At 34.8% G+C, this 19,905-nt stretch overlaps 1 protein-coding gene across 9 annotated transcripts in view; it reads left to right on the top strand.

Moving 5' to 3' along the window:
* The window catches only part of SON (SON DNA and RNA binding protein), a 35,171-nt gene that overhangs the window by 12,832 nt on the left and 2,434 nt on the right, over positions 1-19,905 (top strand). For 4 of the 9 annotated variants that reach the window (XM_072616832.1, XM_072616834.1, XM_072616831.1 and 1 more), the window contains exons 5-9: positions 1,479-1,625; positions 1,871-2,059; positions 9,531-9,641; positions 10,952-11,068; positions 15,568-15,715. In XM_072616832.1, the coding sequence (XP_072472933.1) occupies positions 1,479-1,625; positions 1,871-2,059; positions 9,531-9,641; positions 10,952-11,068; positions 15,568-15,715 (712 nt within the window). Of the gene's footprint in view, positions 1-2; positions 1,313-1,478; positions 1,626-1,870; positions 2,060-2,163; positions 2,956-9,530; positions 9,642-10,951; positions 11,069-11,209; positions 11,429-14,831; positions 14,912-15,567; positions 15,716-19,905 lie in introns of those variants that run through there. The other 5 variants (XR_011968535.1, XR_011968536.1, XM_072616836.1 and 2 more) reach the window with 4 other exon arrangements.

Below are 19,905 nucleotides of genomic sequence, written 5' to 3'. Positions count from 1 at the left end.
AGTTTTAGAAGCCAAACTGACTGAGGCGCGGGACGTTTCGTTTGAATGGAGGAGGTGTTGAGTGAGCAACACGCAGAAGCGCGCCTACCGTTTCGTTTCCATTCACGACGTGTTCACTGACCGCCACGAGTGTACTACACATACGCAAAGACACAGACAATCTTCAGAAATGATCTTTTGCCACCGGAGCTTGGAAATTAATGAGAATAGCCGGCCATTGCCTGAAAGGAACTTCTTTCGCATCAACATTTCGGGTTTTGGCCGCTCGGTACCAGCCGTTGTCGATAATGGCCGGCCATTATCAGTTCTTCCTGCGGTTCGGGTTTTGGCAGTAACATATATTAAGCATATTTACTGTTTTCATTTGGTCTTTTCAGTTGAGGCTTGTTTTGTGGGTTTTTTTTTTTTTTTGAGAACGCTGAAATATTGCTGCTAGGATCCAGAAAATACCACATTGTTTCATATGTTGAAACTTGTTATTGGCTAGCCTTATGCCAGCCCTCCACTGTCAATACTTTCTGTTTCTTTTGGTCACAAGCCTTATATAATTTGTTCTTTTGGCTAAATGAGCCCCCTTTTGTGATATTTTCAAATTGATAATGGATGTGAAGAATTCTAGTGCTTGTATAGAGAAAACAGAGACAGGTCCATCCAAATTTTCATTGTCGTTTTTTAAGCCAGGCAACAGAGCCTTTACCTAACTTCTCAGGAAGGAATTGACTTTGTCTGCTTCATACATCAGACCTTGTCACTAACTCCCTGCCCTTTTTACCTTTTTAAAAAAAAAATTGAACTCTACTTGTATGCAAGATGGAACCCATTCAGTCTTTGATCTATAAAACATTCATGGAGAAAAAAATGTCAGTAATTTCCCTTCTCCCCCTCCTCTCCTACTCTACAGTTATGATCAGACATCTTTATTTTTCCTATCTTATGAATCTTGTTCTAACCACCCCCTAAGAATTACCTTTCCTTCTTCTCTTGAATCACTGTCCCTCACCTTCACAATCTGGCTTTAAGCCCCTTTAAGGGGATCTTCCTTGATAATTTAACCCACCCGACTCTGTTCACTCTAGCCTGCATTCCCTCAGCACTTATGTACTCAGTTTGTATTATATCAGTTTGCACTTGTTAATGTGTTGCTCTGTAAAAGCGTTCTTCAGTTATTTCATGTGTATGTATTCTGTCTTTTGATCTAGATTGTAAGCTCCTTGAGGGCAGGGACCATGTCTTTTACTTTTTGTATCTCCCTGACAGTACCCAGTACAGTGCTCTGCACACAGTAGGTGCTCAATAAATGTTGTTGACTGACTGACTGGCCAGAGTCTGCTAAGTAGCTAACTCATCTGTCTATAAATGTAAACCTATTTTTAAAAGTTACTTTACTTGGTTTTGGTCCCATTAAGAAGTGGATGTGTTGTCTATGAATACAGGGTGTGTAAGATTATCTTTTGTTTGTTTTTTTTTTACTCTTTAAGAAATGCAAACAGATTGCACAAAGTAAAGAAGATGATGATGTTATAGTGAACAAGCCCCATGTTTCGGATGAAGAGGAGGAAGAACGTCCTTTCTATCATCATCCCTTTAAACTCAATGAACCTAAACCCATTTTTTTCAACTTAAATGTGAGTACTGCAATTGATACAAGAAGTCAAAAGCTGGTAACTTAAAGTTTATATTGAAATATTTTGGCTTTCAATTCCATCTTAGAAATTATATTTTTAAATTTGGATTTCTGAGGAGAAATTAAAAAGAAATTAAGTGCCTGAGAATGTATGTTAAGTGACTGTCACTAGAGATTATATGGCAATTATTCAGATTTGGCGTTATAATAAACCTTCATTTGTGAAATATTCTTTTTGTTCCTTAGATTGCTGCTGCAAAACCAACTCCACCAAAAAATCAGGTAACATTGACAAAAGAATTTCCTGTATCATCTGGCTCTCAACACAGAAAAAAGGAAGCAGATAGTGTTTATGGAGAGTGGGTTCCTGTAGAGAAAAATGGTGAAGAAAACAAAGACGATGATAATGTCTTCAGTAGCAATTTGCCTACTGAGGTAAGTAAAAGTAACATTTTGCCCTTTTTTTTTCTTAAAATACCTAAAACTGCCATTTTATTGTTATTTTATATCTGATTTGGATTCTGTTTCACTCTTCTTAGGGTCGGGTTAAACGGCAGGGCCGGGTTAGACGACAGATGAGACAACCCGCAGCTACTCATTTCACAGTAACTCGATGCAATTCACTTTGTGGAACCACGCCACAAAGTGAACAGCATCGAATTGCAGAGAACAGTGTTGTCACGTCCTTACCCAACATTGGGCCCTCCTTGCATTTATGGGGAGGTAGCCCAAGGTACAACTTTTCTTTAGCTTCCCGTTTTGCTTCCAGGCTTTATAGCTCTAGATTTTGGTGGTAGCAAGTTTAGTGGGTAAAGGAATCAGGGAGATAGGCTGAGCTTCAGGTTGAACACTTGAATCAAACTTGAAATGGTCCTAGCAGACTGATAAGCAACTTGGGTGCACAGTCTATTTTCCATAAATAAAGTTCCTAATTGTACCTCCAGATTATTTGTCAGATACCCTTCTATTTTTTCCTCATTTTCCCTTCCCCTGCACTACCCTGGCCCTTTTTTATTCTTGTGTTTAACCTAATGCTCAGCCTCTTTCTCCATTCCCTTCTCCCCCTCTCTGCTACTATTAAAAGTTGGAGAAGTGGAATCCACACTTGGAAATACTTGTGTGGCTCTAGTAGTATCTTGTCAAAATGATGCGGTGATAATGCCAAACAACCCCCATTAAAATGCTGCCTGACTAAATAATGTGCTACTCATTATAGTGCACATCAGAACAGCAAGACTGTATATATATGTAAATATATATATATCTGTATCTTTGTATGTATCTCTGTATCTGTACCTTTGCTGTATCTTTTAATAAACAGTTTACTTTTATTTAACTTGTTGTGCAAAATCACGCTTGGGGGATCTGGGAGGGTGGAGATTCAGTAGGGGGGTGGGAACTCCCAAATGATCCCTCAACCACCTTTTCTTTCTCCTGCCCATTATTCCCATAGCCCGGACACACTTCCGTGGACTGGACTAGTTCCCCAATGCCCTGTAAAAATGGTGGGCTGGTTTCCCCACATCCTCCTATGTCCCTGCAGTCTGGGTATCTGTAGGTCAGAGAGACCTGTCCTTTATATAGATCCATGCCCCTTCAGAGACCTTGAATTACTCTTCTATCACTCCACACCTTTAATGTCTTAAGTAAACAAATCCAATTTTTAAAATTAGAAAGTGAACAGAACCCAAATCAGAAACATAATAACATTTTGATAGCAGTATTTTTTTTCCCTTTAGCCTGTCAATTCACAGGCAACGTTTTCACTGTGCACTTTTAGTCCTGCATTTTGAAATGCAGCATGCTCTAAACATTGAAGCTGGGAAGCATGATAACTAGCCATTGAAAATTCTATTTACCAGCTGATAATTGCTTTGGGAATTCTCATCTGCTCGTGGTTCCACGGAGTTGAAACATGTTGAATGTCCCAAATATGGAAAAAAAATTGGGAACTTGTCATTTTATTTCATAGTAGCTTTTTTTTGGTTTTCTGCCTTGTTTGGAAACTATTCTAATGAATTAATGGCAACATTAATACCCAGATCAAGTTACCTGACGGTTTTAAATTTCTCAAAAGGGACATGATTAACATTTGCTAGTGACATCCTTTATTATGTAAAAAGCTAGATCGGGAATTCTGAACAGCCTTAGACTTACTTAGGCTTCCTCATAACATACACTTGTATTAAATTAATTTAATGCATATAATTAGGCATTTAACAAGTATGAGGGAACACATTCAAAATTAATGTGAATAGCCAGGAAGCTTTTTAACATGGAAAGTGTTGCTGCGGAATGAAGAACTATTATACCTTTTTCCAAATGATGTTTCCTAAGATCCTAAGCTGCCGTGGAGTATTTTAATATGATTGCAAACATTAACAGCGGACAGAAGAAAACTTTGGGAAAATGCTTAGCGAATCTTAATTCAACTGAAAGGAAAGTGTATTAAGTTAAACCAAAAGCCTAGTCTGATCATGCTTACGCAACCCTTCACCACTTTTGAAGTAACCTAGATTTTAGCAACATATTCCTTAATCCTTTGGGTTTGCCACCCCCAAAGTAGGCTGTTTAAGTGAGGATACTTAAAATCATTTACCTTTGAATACATTAGCTTCCTATTTGGAGGATTAGATAAATAATATGACAAATATTTTTCATGAAATTCAAATACTATGTGAAAATTGTCCTCTTGTAATATTTGAATTAGCTACTTAGAATGCCTCAAAACTGTTGGTTAGATGTTAATTCAGACTGATTCCAAATTGTACACAGTTGGAGAAAGGATGAAGATTTTTTTAAATCAGTTCTTTTCATTTTCACCAGTTATTCACATAATACATATATTCCATAGTCTTACTAAAAACACCTAGAAGAAAATTGTAGAAATAGAAATATTGGGATCTCATTATACTAAGTATGATCACATTTATGAAGTAGCCTGTGAATAAATTTTTGAGGGGAACTACATTTATTGAGGCGCTAGTGATAAATTTATGGGAGAAATACTCCTTAAATGCCACATTTTTGGAATTGAAATGACTTGGCAGAAATAAAATTCATTGAGTTAACATAGCAATATCATTTTTGGTAGTAGAGTAGCTTTTCATTTTCATAAAGGAAATGAACTTTGTACATACCAAATACGATTGTATTATGTGAACGTTAAAGATACATTTTCCATATCAGCCAATTAACTTTGCTGTGGTCTGGCCACAAACTGCATTCCTAACTCCAACCAGTTGTTTTGCAAATGATTACTACTCTTGCTCCCGGTTAGGGAGCACAAAGGTGTGGATGGATCAACAAAACCATCGCTACTACCATAAAAAATAACTATTCTATTGACAGTGGGTCAGTAGTATCATCTTAAAATGTGAAGAACCTGCAGCAGAGGACTGTATAATTTTGGTCATATTGTCATAAATGTTTGAGAAATGTATTAATGTAGAATAAGGTTTTTGGTAAAACAAATAAAAACTACTTCAGAGGCTTAAAAGAAAAGTTTCTTAAATCAGAGTAATATTAATGCAATATCTAGCTGGGAGTAATTTGTTTCTTGCCATTTGTAAATATTGTGATACCAAAGGATCTAAACTTAGTCAAGAAGACGGTAGTTTTAAGTTTGTTAACTTAAAAGAGTTATGATGTGTTAGCCAAATATATTTCATAAATACATTTGAATTTGGGTTTCCTTTGTTCCCTTTCCCAACCCCACCCTGTATGCAGTCAGTAACTAAATATTCCAGTACAGCCAAATCTTAGAACTTTGTAATAGTTAAAGATTAGCAATCACTTTTGTTTAAGGCAGATGGGGTTGGGTGTGTGTGCAAATCTCAGCTTAGTTTCTTTACCATCTCTAGTTTTCTTACATCTTACGTATCTGACACAAAAATGAAATATATATTAATATAAAGGTTTTACCAAATATTAGTTTGCCTTGATGTTTTAGTCATTCAATCAATATCTCTCTCCCCCTTCTGTTAATTTATATAGTTCAAACTGGGTTTCCCTTGATGTGTACATTACCAATGTGAGGCTCAAATATTTAATAGCCAGTCATTTGAAACACCAAATTTTGATTTTTCTTGATGCTTTTGTTGTCTGAAATTATAATTTCCTTGATGGAAGCAATTCCAATTGAGGAAACACCCTCTACCAATGCAAATCAGAAACTATTCTCAGATTTTTATATGATAGTCTTACTACTTACATATTCTTATAGCTACATAATAAGTTTTAAAACTTCTCAGTGAAAAAACTGAGAGATTAATGTAACTTGCCCAGGATCACACAAGTCAGGTTAAAAAGTTTTGAGCAGGTATTATGTGCCAGGCACTGGGTATACGAAGAAAGGCAAAACTTGTTCTATGTGTCAGATGTGACTTGAACTTGGTGTATGGGCAGATTCTAAATTTTCCACTCCAAATAACTCCTCTCTCCTGGATGTATCTACATATAGTAACATAAAAGTTAATTCAGAAATGCTTTGTAACATGACATAATTTCTTTGGCTTCTGACTTCATTTTCCATTTCTTAGGGCAGATGTTATTTAGTGTTCTAGTATCTATAATCTATTTTTAAAAATTTCTTTTACCTCATGCCCTATTAGATACTAATCAAAGTAATTTATTTCTGAGTGGTTCATTTTTATTCTACTCTATTGTAGAACAATTTCTCATGCTGAAAGATTAAATAGAATAAATTGAACTTTAGAGACAGCAACTCAGTTAGAAAAGAAATATATTTGTTCAGGGAAAAAATAAAAATTAATGATTCAGGTCATGAATGGGGAGATAGTAATGCAAATTAAGATTAAAAACCTCAATGCTATTTGTTAATTAATCTCCTTTATTGATGAAATGAAGAGATTACCTAATGGACAATGGCTATTGATTATGGTAAAACTGGAGTTGAAATTCTGCACCCGAAAGGCATGTATCACAACCTTTAGAAGTGCTTGAGAGTATAATTGGAATTTGGAGCTGTTTTGCTGTCTGGCACATGATTATATACATATGGGCACTTGATAAATAACGGTATCCAATAATTTTAAGAGTTGTCCTAATTCAGAAAATTGACTATGAAAACTAACCAGAGTTACACTTAAGATTTATAGGAATAATTGTATCCCTTAGGATTTAGCATATTTATAAAAATGTTGATATTAATTATATTTTCTATCAATTTTTTTTAGAAAGTAGGCTTTTGCATTATTTGGAATATTTATATTACTTTTTAGCTTCTAAGCTGCCTTTAAAATGTTAAGTTTATACAGGATATAAAGTTTTTTAGTTTTTTTTAGAATCAACAGTGTGATATTTGGGGTGGGCACTTAAAGTGATTCAGCACTCTCATCTAAAAGGATTTGAATAAGCTTTTTTGTGCATTGTTGTTTATAGTCCCAGCTAGCCTGAAAAGCAGGAGAAGTGGGCTTTTGAGGCAAACTTTCAATATGTCTAAAGGGTTACAAGGTGGTACTGATTCATGTTATTTTAAAGATGTCTCCTTGTAATCTCTAAAATGGTGAGTACTGAGTTAATAGTCTACATGCTGTTTTGTAACGAAGCTACAGTTAAACAGCACTAGATGTTGTTAGGGTTGTATCAAGAAGAAACTAAATAAAACTGTATAATTTTAAGATCAATCTTAAATTTACACAAATTATACTTACAGTGAACTTGCTTTTAAAATGGGATGTCTAAAATACATGTTTAATAATTTTTGGAGGTAACTTAATATTAGGACTAGAAAATTTTGGACTATTGAAATACGTAACATCTCATCAAAAAAATGAAAGAAGTGTGAAAATAGGGAAAAATGCATATACATATATGTGTATATATACACGTGTGTGTGTGTGTGTGTGTGTGTGTGTGTGTGTGTGTGTATATATATATATATATAAAAAGAGAGGAACAAGTTGACTTATACACAAGATGGATGCCATGATCCAGACCACAATGTTACATTATGCTTCTTTATCCAACTTTGCTTGGTATCTGCCTCGTACGTTATCGGCTAGTTTTATTAATCTTTTCATACATTTAAGGTCTTATGGTTGACAGCTCCCAACAGTGAATTTCTTTTCAGCATATACTTTATGAATAAAAAGAAATGTTAGAGGATGGAAACAACTAGAATTGAATAGAAAAGATTAAACTGCAAATTATCTAATAACCATCAGAAAGTTGAAAGTCTTAAGCTCTTACCAGCAAAAAACACTTCAAGCGTATCACTTGGGTAATTTTGGTTCTTAAGGTCCTGTAGGGAAGTGTGGGATTATAGGATCTTAGAATAGCTGCAAGAGATCTTAAAGGCCATGGAACCCAGTCCTCTCATTTTACAAGTTAAGAACCAGACCTAGGGAGAGGAATTAACTTGGTCAGGGTCACACATGTACACACAATGACCTAAGAAGTACTTTGGAATGCCCCCAATTTTTTGTTGTTGCTAAAAGTGGAGGTGTCCAAACTGATGCTTGAATGTGAGATCTTACAAGATAAAGGATCTTGAATAGGAGAAGTCTATACTTGGCATGAAATTGAACTATATAACACCCCTAGTCCATGTGATGTGGTAGTTGTTTCTTTATGATAGATGTGTTTTAACTCAAATCTGTTTAGGATTTTTAAAAAATTATAAGACAGTATGAGATACATATATGTAGATCATATATGTAATAAATTTTTACTCCTTTCCGTAAGAAAGTCCTAAGAATTAGGTGGATTGCCATAAATTGATGGTGCATTTACTAAATAGTAATTTGGATCATTTAGTTTTTATACATACATCTCATAAATTATTTTCTTGTTGACATTTCAAAGTGTTTTCAGATATTTGACCCCCTAAAAAAACCTTATTACTCTTCATTAGCTGAAAGAATCTCTCCCCATTTGCTTAAATTTGCTTAAGTAAATATATCATTTATACAGGTTATATGGACTTCTAAAATGCTAGAACTTTCCAGAGATTTTATATGAACAAATGCATATATATTGGAATTAAAACAAATGTATTCATCAGGTTTAAAAATGGAATAAAATTAGGTATTATGCAATCCACTACTTTAATTTTACAGATGAGTAAATCGAGGCTCAAGAAGGTTAATTGATATGAATATGGGTTCCTACCTGTTGATTGCAGAGCCGAAAATTGATCTCAGGACCTCCAACTTCAGATCTATTGTTCAAGTGTTTTGATATAGTACTGAATTGTATCTATTGGATTGTAATGGTAGTTAAAAAGCAATTTTCTGAGAAATTGAGTTCACCAAATCACCTTGAAACAAGGTGAAAAAATTTGGGTTAGTGATTCAAAGAAAGATTAAAGTTACATTATCTTTTGTCTTTTACTTTTCAAATTTTTAGCCTTTTTTAGGTGATTGTTAGTCAGGGTATCTCATTACAAAATAAAAATAAATTCTAAGAGAAGTAAGTTGAATACAAGAAAAATACAATAATTTTATTCAGTGAAAGGGATGAATTAATATTTAAATTTTGCAGTTCTTTATGGAGACAATATGATATGGTGGGAATTACACTTGAGTGGGAGATAGAAGACCTACATTCTAGTCCTTCTGCTTTATTGGCAGTGTAATTCTGTCACTTGAACACCATGTGTTAGTTTTCTCTTTTTTTTTTATTTTTTATTTTTTATAAAAAAGGAAAGTAGTTCATAATACCTTCCCTCTTTACTTCACTGGTTTATTGTAAGAGCTAAATGAGAATATTATATGCAGAAGCACTTTAGGAACTGTCAAGTACTATGCAAATCTAAGGTACTAGGAATGTTTTCCTTCCTGTTTTTTAAATTTTGATTTTTAACAACTAGGGCCATAAGTTAGTGTGAAAATACACTTTTTTTGGTTGTGATAATTTGAAATCTTTTTTTTTTCTTATTTAGCCTGTGGACATCTCTACAGCAATGAGTGAACGAGCACTTGCTCAGAAGAGACTTAGTGAAAATGCATTTGACCTTGAAGCCATGAGCATGTTAAATCGAGCACAAGAGCGGGTATGTGGCACTCTGTTGTAATTCAAGTTTCTAATCATAGAGGTCATATTTTAACCTATGTTAGATTTAGGATATGATGTTGAGATAGAGTAACTTGGTTATCCAGAAAATTAGGTGAAACAGTTTTTGAATCTAATTACTCTGATGATTGCTTTAGTGGTTCACTTTGCCTTTTAATTGTAGACTTAGATACAAATATTACTATGGGAACAAGTACTTGTTCACGTGAGCATTTGGAGAAAAGAGACTTGATTAGGCTGTGAAATGTGTGAATCTCCTTGTAAACAAGTCATACTTAGTGTGATATTTGTATTTGGGGACAGAAATTTGTGGAGCCCAAACTTTCCCTTTTTCTTTTTTTGATTTTGTTATTTAGTCAAATATTAGGAATGGAAACTTACTTAAATATCTTGATTTCTGTTTTTTTCCAGATTGATCAGGTTCAAGTCGCCTATTTTTTAAAATAGATAAATTAATGTTTTGAAATACATGTAGGTAGTACATGCAAGAGGAGGGAGAAATATTGTTTCAAAATAAGTTAGCTGGGCATCATCTGTTTTGTTTTTCACTTTCAACAATTTCTTCGGGAGCGAGAAAGCTTGCTTTGTACTTTTTCCTTTAAATTCTTCTTGTCCCTATGCCAAAATAGGAAGAATGTTTTCAAGTGGTTTTCATTGTTTTTTTTTTTTTTTTTGGAGAAACTTTGTTCACAGTCGATCAAAATTGGAGATCATTCAATTTTCTTCATTTTCTAAAAAACAACAAAATTCCCCCAAAGTAGTGATTTAAACTTTAGCAATTTAAAAAACACAGACATTTAGGGAAGTAGCATATTTCAGGGGAAAGAACAATGGATGTGTGCAGAAGACCTGGGGTTCGTAACCTGTGTGTTACTTAGTCTTATTACCTTTGTAATCTTGGGGAAATCATTTAGGTTTCCTGCATGTTGATTTCTTAATCTATAAAATGAAGAAATTGGATTTTGTGGCCTTTGAAGTCCCTTTCAACTCTAAATCTGTGATCCTCTGACATGAGTTTGAAGCTACTACTTGACTTTGGACCCCTTTTACGCTTTAATTTCCTCTTCTGTAAAACAAAGGGGTTGGATTAGATTGACCTCCATGATCCTTTGCTGCTGTAACTCTATGATTATGATCCAGTTGATAATGTCATCATTTAAAAATTCATTGTTTTTAATTTCTATTTATCTTAAACTGAACCCACATTTTTATAAAATTAGATTCTTTATAATGATGGAGATTTATTAATCTTACTTCATTTATTCACGTGTAATTACTTGTTTTCTTTAGATTGATGCCTGGGCTCAACTAAACTCAATACCAGGCCAGTTCACAGGAAGTACAGGAGTGCAAGTTCTGACACAAGAACAGTTGGCAAATACTGGTGCTCAAGCCTGGATAAAAAAGGTACTCATTATGCAGATAGACACATGCATCCAAACAGAATCCTAAAACATTTAAAAAAAATTTAAAGTGCATGAGTGAGAAACCTATTGTCTGGCTCTAACTGAAATTCATAAGTAAATTTGCTATGTATATATACTCTAGGATGGACATTGAAGATGGACCTGATCCATGGAAAAATGGCAAATGTTTAAAACTGGCTCATGATCCACCCAGTTTATATCCTTAGGTCATTTTAAAATTTATTATTGTTGCTTTTGGTGGTGGTATTTTTGTTAACCATTTTTTGAGTGCTAACTGTGTGCCAGGTGCTGTAAAGAATATTCCACAGTTCCTGTTGGGCTACTAATCTAATAACTTAAAGCGGTGGTTCTCAAATTTTTCCTCATCATGGGACGCGTGAAAGGTTTATCTTTGGTGGATCACTACCCCTAGGATCCCTTTACCACCTCCTATTTTCCACCCACTGTTTTTTCCCTGAATTCCCTGCCCCTACCCTAGTGCCTGCACCCTCCCACAGAATCCCTCAGCCCCAGTTCCTCACCCCTTTCATGACCTCCAGCCCCTCTCCTATTTCCCATTGGTTCTTAGTTGGTTTTAGGCAGAAGTAGTGGGGAGATTCCCAATTCTAGAACAATTGCATGTGGCAGTTTTGCCATGGGACTGGAGGGTTGGGGGGGAGGATGGCTGGAGATTGGCAGTGGTGGGATTGGCAGTGGTGATGGGGTGGGAGTTGGGGGTGAAGGGTTGGAATGGGGAATGCTATGGACCACCAATCAGGCCCTCATGGCCACTGGTGGTCCACAGACCTCAGATTGAGAACCACTGATCTCAGGAGAACAACAGGATATTTAAGACCCTAAAAACAAAGGGAGTGGATGGACGACTCGTGCGGTGAAGACATAGGTGCATCTGTTTTCAGATTTCTGCAATAAAATCTGCGGACTCCACCTACAGCTACCTCATTGTTGGGGGAGCCTTAGGTGGTTAAGGAAGGGCTTCCTGAAGAAATGAATTTTTCGGCATGATGATGGAGGAAATTGGTTTGGTGGGAGGGTGATGGGAATTTGTTTCAGGAGTATTGGCATCATACCAGTGCTGAAACTGGGAGGCAGCGTGGTCTAAAGGCCTGGGAAGGGTTCTATGTCCGGCTCTACCTCTGACTCCTTGTGTGATCTTGGGCAAGTAACTTCTTGGCACTCGAGAATCTCCAAGTGGAGACAATAACATTTATTACCTGCCTCGCAGGATCATGAGGCGTAATGAGATACCGTACATGTGTATTAAACTAAGGTGCTACGTTGAAGGTATTGCTGTTATCTGCTAGTTGCTCCAGGCACGTGTACCTAATGAATAACTTGATTGTTCATCTCTGAAATACTAGGTTTTATAAAGCATCACTTTCACAGAGCCAATATTGAACTTCGGATGGTCTCTGCTTGCTATTTTTGAAAATAGCTGCATGATAATGTGTACAATGAGTAACTGGCACGATTAATGTCCTGTGTGACTCTTTAGTGGAATTACTGTGTATTTAATTCTCTGGAGACAGTTCTTGAAGAGTTTGGATTAGAAACTAACATTACTATTTGGAGTTTTAAAACACATAGCACTGTATTTAGATACATTTTAAATCATGATAATAGCATAAAAACTACTTAGAGCATTTGAAAAATGGCATTCTTTTTTTCTTTTCAAAGTTTGTCCACTTAATCTATTTCTGTAACGTTTTCTTACTACACTTTATATCTTGGAAGATTGAATGGTTCTTTTTAGGAAATTAGAATTAGAGGATACACCTATTGTACCTTTAGGTTTATTATTATCCCACAGCCCTGAACATTGTTGGGTAGAAATATCTTAGAAACTTTGACTTGAAAATATCCGTTTTGATTTTGGTAATGATGACTGTGACTGATTATGGAGTAGAGTATATTTCTAAGAGCTGAATTTCAATAACTTTTTAAAAGCCTGGTTCTATGTTGATGCACTAGTTGGCTTCTTCAAATTTTCCCTCTAAAATTTTTTCTGTTTTTGTCTTCAGTGTAATAGGTTTCTTATGACTATTTAAAATGTCATTTTTTATAAAACATCTAAAACTCAGACCCTAGTATGAAAAATTCTACCTAGAATATCCCTGAAGAATAATTTTTTAAATGTTTAAGCATTCAGTTAGCTTACGTAACTCTTTAGCTAATCCCCTTTTCAAAACCATTTAAAATTTCGTTGTCATAGACAAAAGCTGTAATAATGTTTTTTCATCAGCAAAATTTTATATTTATATTCCTTAAATAAGTTTTGTGGCTCATATGAACTGAAAAGGAACATTTTCCATATAAAAGACCAGACCCACATCAAGGAAGGGAATTGTTGGGATGATGCAAGCTAATTTTGAAAGTGCAGCATCTTCCCTAACAAGGAAAGTATTATGTTCATTTATTTTGAGTTGCATTTGAGGATTAATGAAAGGACCCATGTATTTTGATTATTCATATTGTACCATAAAAACTAACTTTTAGTTGATCATTTTAGGGATTTGTAATAGCCATAGCCATTATGTTTTTCTGTTTGCTATAAAAGTCTTAAATGTTAATATCTTTATGAATATTTCCATTTTCCATTTACCCAATTGTAGAAATTGGATTTAAGATCTAAAATCTTTCTTTGCTAGGGAAAAAGGAAGCATTAGAAAAAATTTGCTTTGGTCATAGGTAAATGTGGTATTGTACTGGTTGGTATATTTTCCAAAACTAGTTTGAGAATTTTGAAATTTCTGTAATATGAACTAGTGAGATGAATCAGCCACATTGTCAGCTTCATATAGGAAATAAAACATGGTGAAAAATTCAGAAGAAGAATTGGAAGCCTAGTTTGCTCTGGAGTTTGCTTTTGAATTGTACTCTGTACAATGCCCTCTTTAGGGAGAGGTTGGTGGAAAAGAGGGGAGGATGAACCTGAAAGTAAGTAAAAAAAAAAAAGTCGTTTTAGGTGTGTAGCATCAAGGCAGTTTAATATGTCAACATTAACTAACTTGTCTTTTCATACACATATTCTCTATGGCCTGTACCAATTGAGGAATTTTCTAGCTCTAAATCTATGATTTTATGAGCCTGAGGAACTGAACCAGGGCTACACGCACACACACACACACACACACATATACATACACACACACACACACACACACACACTCTCTTACATATATTTTATCTCCATAGCTACCTCCTTCCATCAGAGCACATTGATAGACTTAATGTCCAATTGTGACTTTTTGGCATATGTTCCCCCAGTAGCTAAATAGCTGAGGGAAACAAGATCACACAGCTTCAATGTAGTATGGGACCATTTTTTAGTATTAGCTTAGCAATAACAGGAAGTGTAAATTTTATAGTAATTAATTGTAATTGTACATTGTCATTTCCTGTTTTGATAAGTTAATAATTCTTAATAGCATAATTGCTAGATCAGTTAAAAATGAAGTTTTTAAAAAGAGAGAAGGAAAAAGCACATTATGCACTTGAAACAATTGCTTCAGTAGAAGTCAACTCTTGTATCTTCATTTTGGGTATATCTAAATGCCCTTTATTTCTTACTGTATGAAAAAAACCTGACTGTGTTGAAAATGCCAGTGTATTGTGTATTTTAAGACATTAAGCAGTTTGCTGCTTTGATGGAAATTATGGTTCAGTGGGTTGGATACAGGAGAGATGATAGTTCACAGAATAACCTGTGAACTTTCACCCCTCTATATGGAAACTTGTTTCAGGGCCAAATGCTTGTAGCTGCCTTCTTGCCCCGGTCAGTGCCAGTCCTACTATTCACAACACTGCGGCCACCGAGGCCTAGGTATGTAAACATTTAAGGAAGTTTTTTAAAGTCTTTTAACCTCAGGTTTTAAAAGAATTCAGTTTGGTATACTTACAGTGTGTCTGTGATTGTCATTAGTATTGATGTATAAACATGTAAGAATAATTTTAATATTGATTTGGATTGTCTTAAGTAAAACCTTTATACTTGTTCTGTGGTAGAATTTGGAAGAATTTTGGACAAAAATATGCTTCAACATTTGTCTGAATTTTATTTGTAAATGTTTTCTGAGTTTTTTGTTCATTAACTAGGTACACCTGGGAGAGTTAATATTGTCAAATATTTTAACACTGCCTTTTTTTTATTTTGCAAGCTAAGAAGAGATACCAGTGAACGTAAATAGTGGATGAAAAAGGAATGTTCTAATTTTTTTGGACATATGGGCCATTGTTTTAAAATTGCCATTTTAGTTTAAATCATCATAATCAACTTTCAAAAAACCCCTACTATTTAATACTTTAAAAAATTAGAACATAGAAACTCCAGTATGGGTAAATCATGGAAATATTCATTTATTGCTTTATTCTATACAACATCTAGAAGTAAAGTGAGATAATTTTAGAAAGTTGCGTGTGAGTTCATAATCAGATTCTAACTTTAGAATTGGGACATTTTACCTCTCTTTCTTTGGATAGGATCAATTCTTAAGAGCAGCCCCTGTAACTGGTGGAATGGGAGCCGTTCTGATGAGAAAAATGGGCTGGAGAGAAGGAGAGGGATTAGGAAAAAACAAAGAAGGAAATAAAGAACCTATTCTAGTTGACTTTAAGACAGACCGAAAAGGTAATTCTTTGACTTTTTTGAAGCTTTGTACAATTTATAATGTTTCTTACTCTTCTGTACAGTATTATGCTCTTTTAAAGTATGGCAACATTTGAACCTGGTTTTTTGAATTTGTATAGATGTTCAGAAATAGTAACCACACTTTTACTTTTTTAAGTACCTTCTCAGAATTTGGGGGACATTGTCTTTATAACCTTAATTTGAACTACATCAGTTTTGTAATTTTGAAATTTATTTATGCTTACTGACAAAATGAGTTTACAGGTTCAGTCAGTTAACGAGTATTTGAGTGTCAGGCGTTAAGGTTATGAATAAATAGAACTGACTACATATGATGTTTCAGATTTTAGGTTATAGTTATTTGTTTAAAAGCAACAGGGTTATCTTATTCTGAATGACTAGGGCATTATCAGTTTTACTCATTCGTTTCCAGGCTTTCATAATAATAATAATAATAATTTCGTTCTTTTTCTGTTCCCCTCCTTTAGCATAAATTCTTTTCTTTCACTGCCCTTATTTTCTTCTAGAGTTGTCTTAAATGTTTCAAAAACTCTCTGCCATGCTGTATCATGATTCCTTCAGAAACATAATTTTTATTATGGCACCTTTTTCCTAATTTCTTACTTTGTTAAAAGTAGCTTAGGGATAAGTAACAAGGCATTCTTTCTTGGGCTATTGCTGTAGAGTAGAAAACTATACCTTTAGTGAACTGATTCTGTCAATATTCTATTGAATTCAGCGTCATAAGAATAGTTACATTTAAGCTACAGAGAGGGTGGAGCAGACTGTATACAAAATTTAAAATTAAATTTACTTTCAGCTAAATTAAACTTATTTCATTGGCTCTCTGTGAATATACCTTCACTGGTCCAGATCATTACAGTTTATCTTTGCCCTTCCATAAATCCTTCGTAGAGGCTCTTTTCAACCAATAGCAGGCCTTCTCTGAGTTTTTTGTTTGTTTTTGATATTTCATTAATAACAGTGAAACTTTTGAATTGTCCATCCCTCATTGTCTGACTGATCCACCTTTTCTAGTCAGATTTGTCTTTCATGACTTTTACCACTTTGTGGGAGCAAGTCATTCTTGGTAACATGCTGTTGCTGCCTGTCTGTATCCCAACATCTTTCCATTCTTAGGTTGTTCACAGTGAATATAGAATCAGCTTATATTGTCACTGAGAGGATGTTCCTGAATTCCTTGGGACCTTTGAAAGTGCCAGTGCACATTATCCTGGCAGTTCTACTAGCATCCATCTTCAGGGCTAAAGATGGAGATGATTGAGTAATTCACAGATTGCCTGGTCAATGATGCTTGTTGCATAAAGTTATCTCTCTAGTTGTCAGTGTTTTTTGTATGAACTTAAAGTATGCATGGGAGATTACTTGATTTTGCTTTAGTGAATCACATTGATTTTTAAAATTAACAAATTATGAACACAGTGGGATCATGTATTCTCTATCCTTTCAGTCAGTTGGATGACTGATTATTTGCTCTAATCTAGATAACCATCTTCAGAAAGCTTCTGTGGCCCCTTTGCATAACAGCTACCCTGTTTACAGCCCTCCCTCACTCAAAAAAAACCAAAAGTCAAGTGTGAGTCATGTCATCATTTCCCTGATGGCATGGTCTTCTTCGGCAACGAAGGATGAACACACACGCACCCTGTTTACATGTATAAATGTTTTGACTGATGAATAAGTAGGTGTATTGGTTACTAGTTGATACCTTTTTTAGTCACACTTTTAAGGTAATATGTGCTAGGATCTTTTCTGTTCTTTTGATATTTGTTTCCTCCTTTGAGGTATCTTGAAAACTTGTTCCTGAATGTCTTTAAATTTTTGATCTGTAGCATAAATTTCCTTGGTATATATTTGATGAAGGCTAGCTTCTTTTCATGAGGCAAATTCTTGTGGGATGCTACTTATAATTTTCTATCACTATTTTCCAAAATATTCTGCATTTGAACATGTCTTAAGTCATTGTTGTTCTTAACTTCCAAATCTCTGCCTGGCAGAGAGTTCAAGTTCTTTATTGACTAGTTTCTGGGCTCTTCATCTCCATATTGTGGTTTTTTTGCCATCTGTTAAATTTCTCCAAGAAGTGGAGATAATGAGTATCTTTACTCATACCCATTTCCTATTAGAATTGTAAGTGTATGTAATGTTTGCTCATTTTTATTGTTCTAAACTGGTGTTAATTTTGACCTTTTTTCTGATGGTAATGACACAGACATAAGATTCTGAAATGACTTCCCTGTCTGTCACCAGTTGTTTTCTGTTCACCTGTAGACAGTTCAGTTTGTGTGTGTGATTTTTTTCTGTGCTTGCCACGCTCTTTTCACTTTTTCTAAAGAAAATATTCATGATCACAAATCCACTTTCATTTCTTAATTCCAGTCTGTAGTTTTCTATATTTTTTTTTTGCTGTGCTTCTCTGTGCCATCCTTCACATTGAAGTTATTGAGTATTAAGGCATTTGTTGACTTGATTTAGAGTATCTTGTCAGGTTCCTCACAGTATTTCCCTGCTTCATTCTTTGCCCCAGATGTTGGTCCATAAAACTCAGTTATCTTTATGATAGTCTCCTTGCTTACATTCATTGTGACTGATCTGATGTCCCATGAAATTATATTTTAATCCCCTTGAGTGTACTACAAGGGATCTGATTCTTCCAGCTTTGTTTCCCTTTTTGTGAGGGAGATGGGTGAGCTGTCTTTTCTTTTAAGTGCAACTTCTCCATATCTTCTGAAATAATTTAAAATTAAAATGTTTATGAGAGAAATCTGTATCTTACACACACCTAGATGTTAGATTCAAAAAATATGAAGAACATTCTGAGAACACAGTGGTTAAGTAGTGTACATCAGATGGCACATATGCAGAAGGAAATGGAAGAACTGGGCCTCTGCCTTCACAACCAGAGCCTTTTCTATCCTGCTATGTGGGTTCGGTTCCTTCAGCAGTTGAATTCCTTAATCTTAGGTAGAACTTAACAAGTGTGTTGATTTAGTAACCCATGGTCACTTCCACATTATGACAAAATATTGGAGTGGGCGTTAGGAAATGTGACTTAGCCACTTTAGTTAAAATTGGTAGAAAATTGGGCTGAATTTTGTGTCTAATTGTCTGCCTTTAGTAAATATATGAGTAACTTGGGGTGACCACTGACTTTGTATGAAAGACTTGAGGAATATCAAAATTAGCCTGTAATGAGCTAATTATTGAATTTTTGCTATTTCTTTTAAGCTTGGATATAAAATTTAGTAAAATTATTCTCTGAATTAAGTATAAGACATGTCATGGAATCACAGTCTTGAAAATTACACAGAGTTAACATTTTGCACAGATCATTCACATAGAAATTTATTTTGGACAGTATTATGGAAGGGAATTTACAAATAATCTAGTTAACATCACCATACCTAAGCCCTCCTAAGTTTTTACAGGCGAAGATGTAATACAACTAATGGATCCATCTGAATGATGTTAGTAAATTAGAAAAAGCCTGTTGTTTGGCAGAGAATTAAAATTTTCCCGTCCATGTTATGTTTGATGGAAATATGGCATATTGCTTTATGAAATGTAATTCTTCGGAAGCAAAGATCCTTGGGATTTTAGTTGATGGGGGTTTGTAGGAAAGTAGAAAAGTTATGTTAGGTAACGGATTTTTGAAACTCCAGGAATTTTGTGATAGGTTGTCATTGTCCCAAGATGGTTACATTAGCAATGTTTGGTTATTTGGGAAGGAAACCAGAAGGAAAAAAGGTATGTGTAGATTAATTGTGGAGGATGTAAGTTTGAATCCCAGCTCTTCTGCTTACTTGTGATTTTTTGCATAAATCAACTTAATTTTGCTGGGTTAGTTTTCTCATCTTTGATAAATTAGAGGATTGGGCTAAGCAATCTTTTAAGGTGGCTTTCAGCTCTTTTTGATTACACATTGCTTGGTGAATTGTTCAGTATGTATGGGATTGAGGGAAGGTGCTTATAGATAATTCCAGGAATGTTATTTTTAAACTTGTTTCTTTCTCTTCCAAACAAACATAGCTAGTATCACTGTTTTTAAGTTCCCAGATATTTATAAATGCTTATTTCTTTGGGACTAAATATTTTAAAAGATCGTTCCTGGGTTTTCATGAGCATAGGAAGCTCTGGGTGAGAAGCAGCCTCTACCACGTTGATTGGTG

Source organism: Notamacropus eugenii, chromosome 5 (assembly GCF_028372415.1).
Source record: "Notamacropus eugenii isolate mMacEug1 chromosome 5, mMacEug1.pri_v2, whole genome shotgun sequence".
Taxonomy (NCBI): domain Eukaryota; kingdom Metazoa; phylum Chordata; class Mammalia; order Diprotodontia; family Macropodidae; genus Notamacropus; species Notamacropus eugenii.
This window is presented reverse-complemented; position numbering and strand designations above follow the sequence as displayed.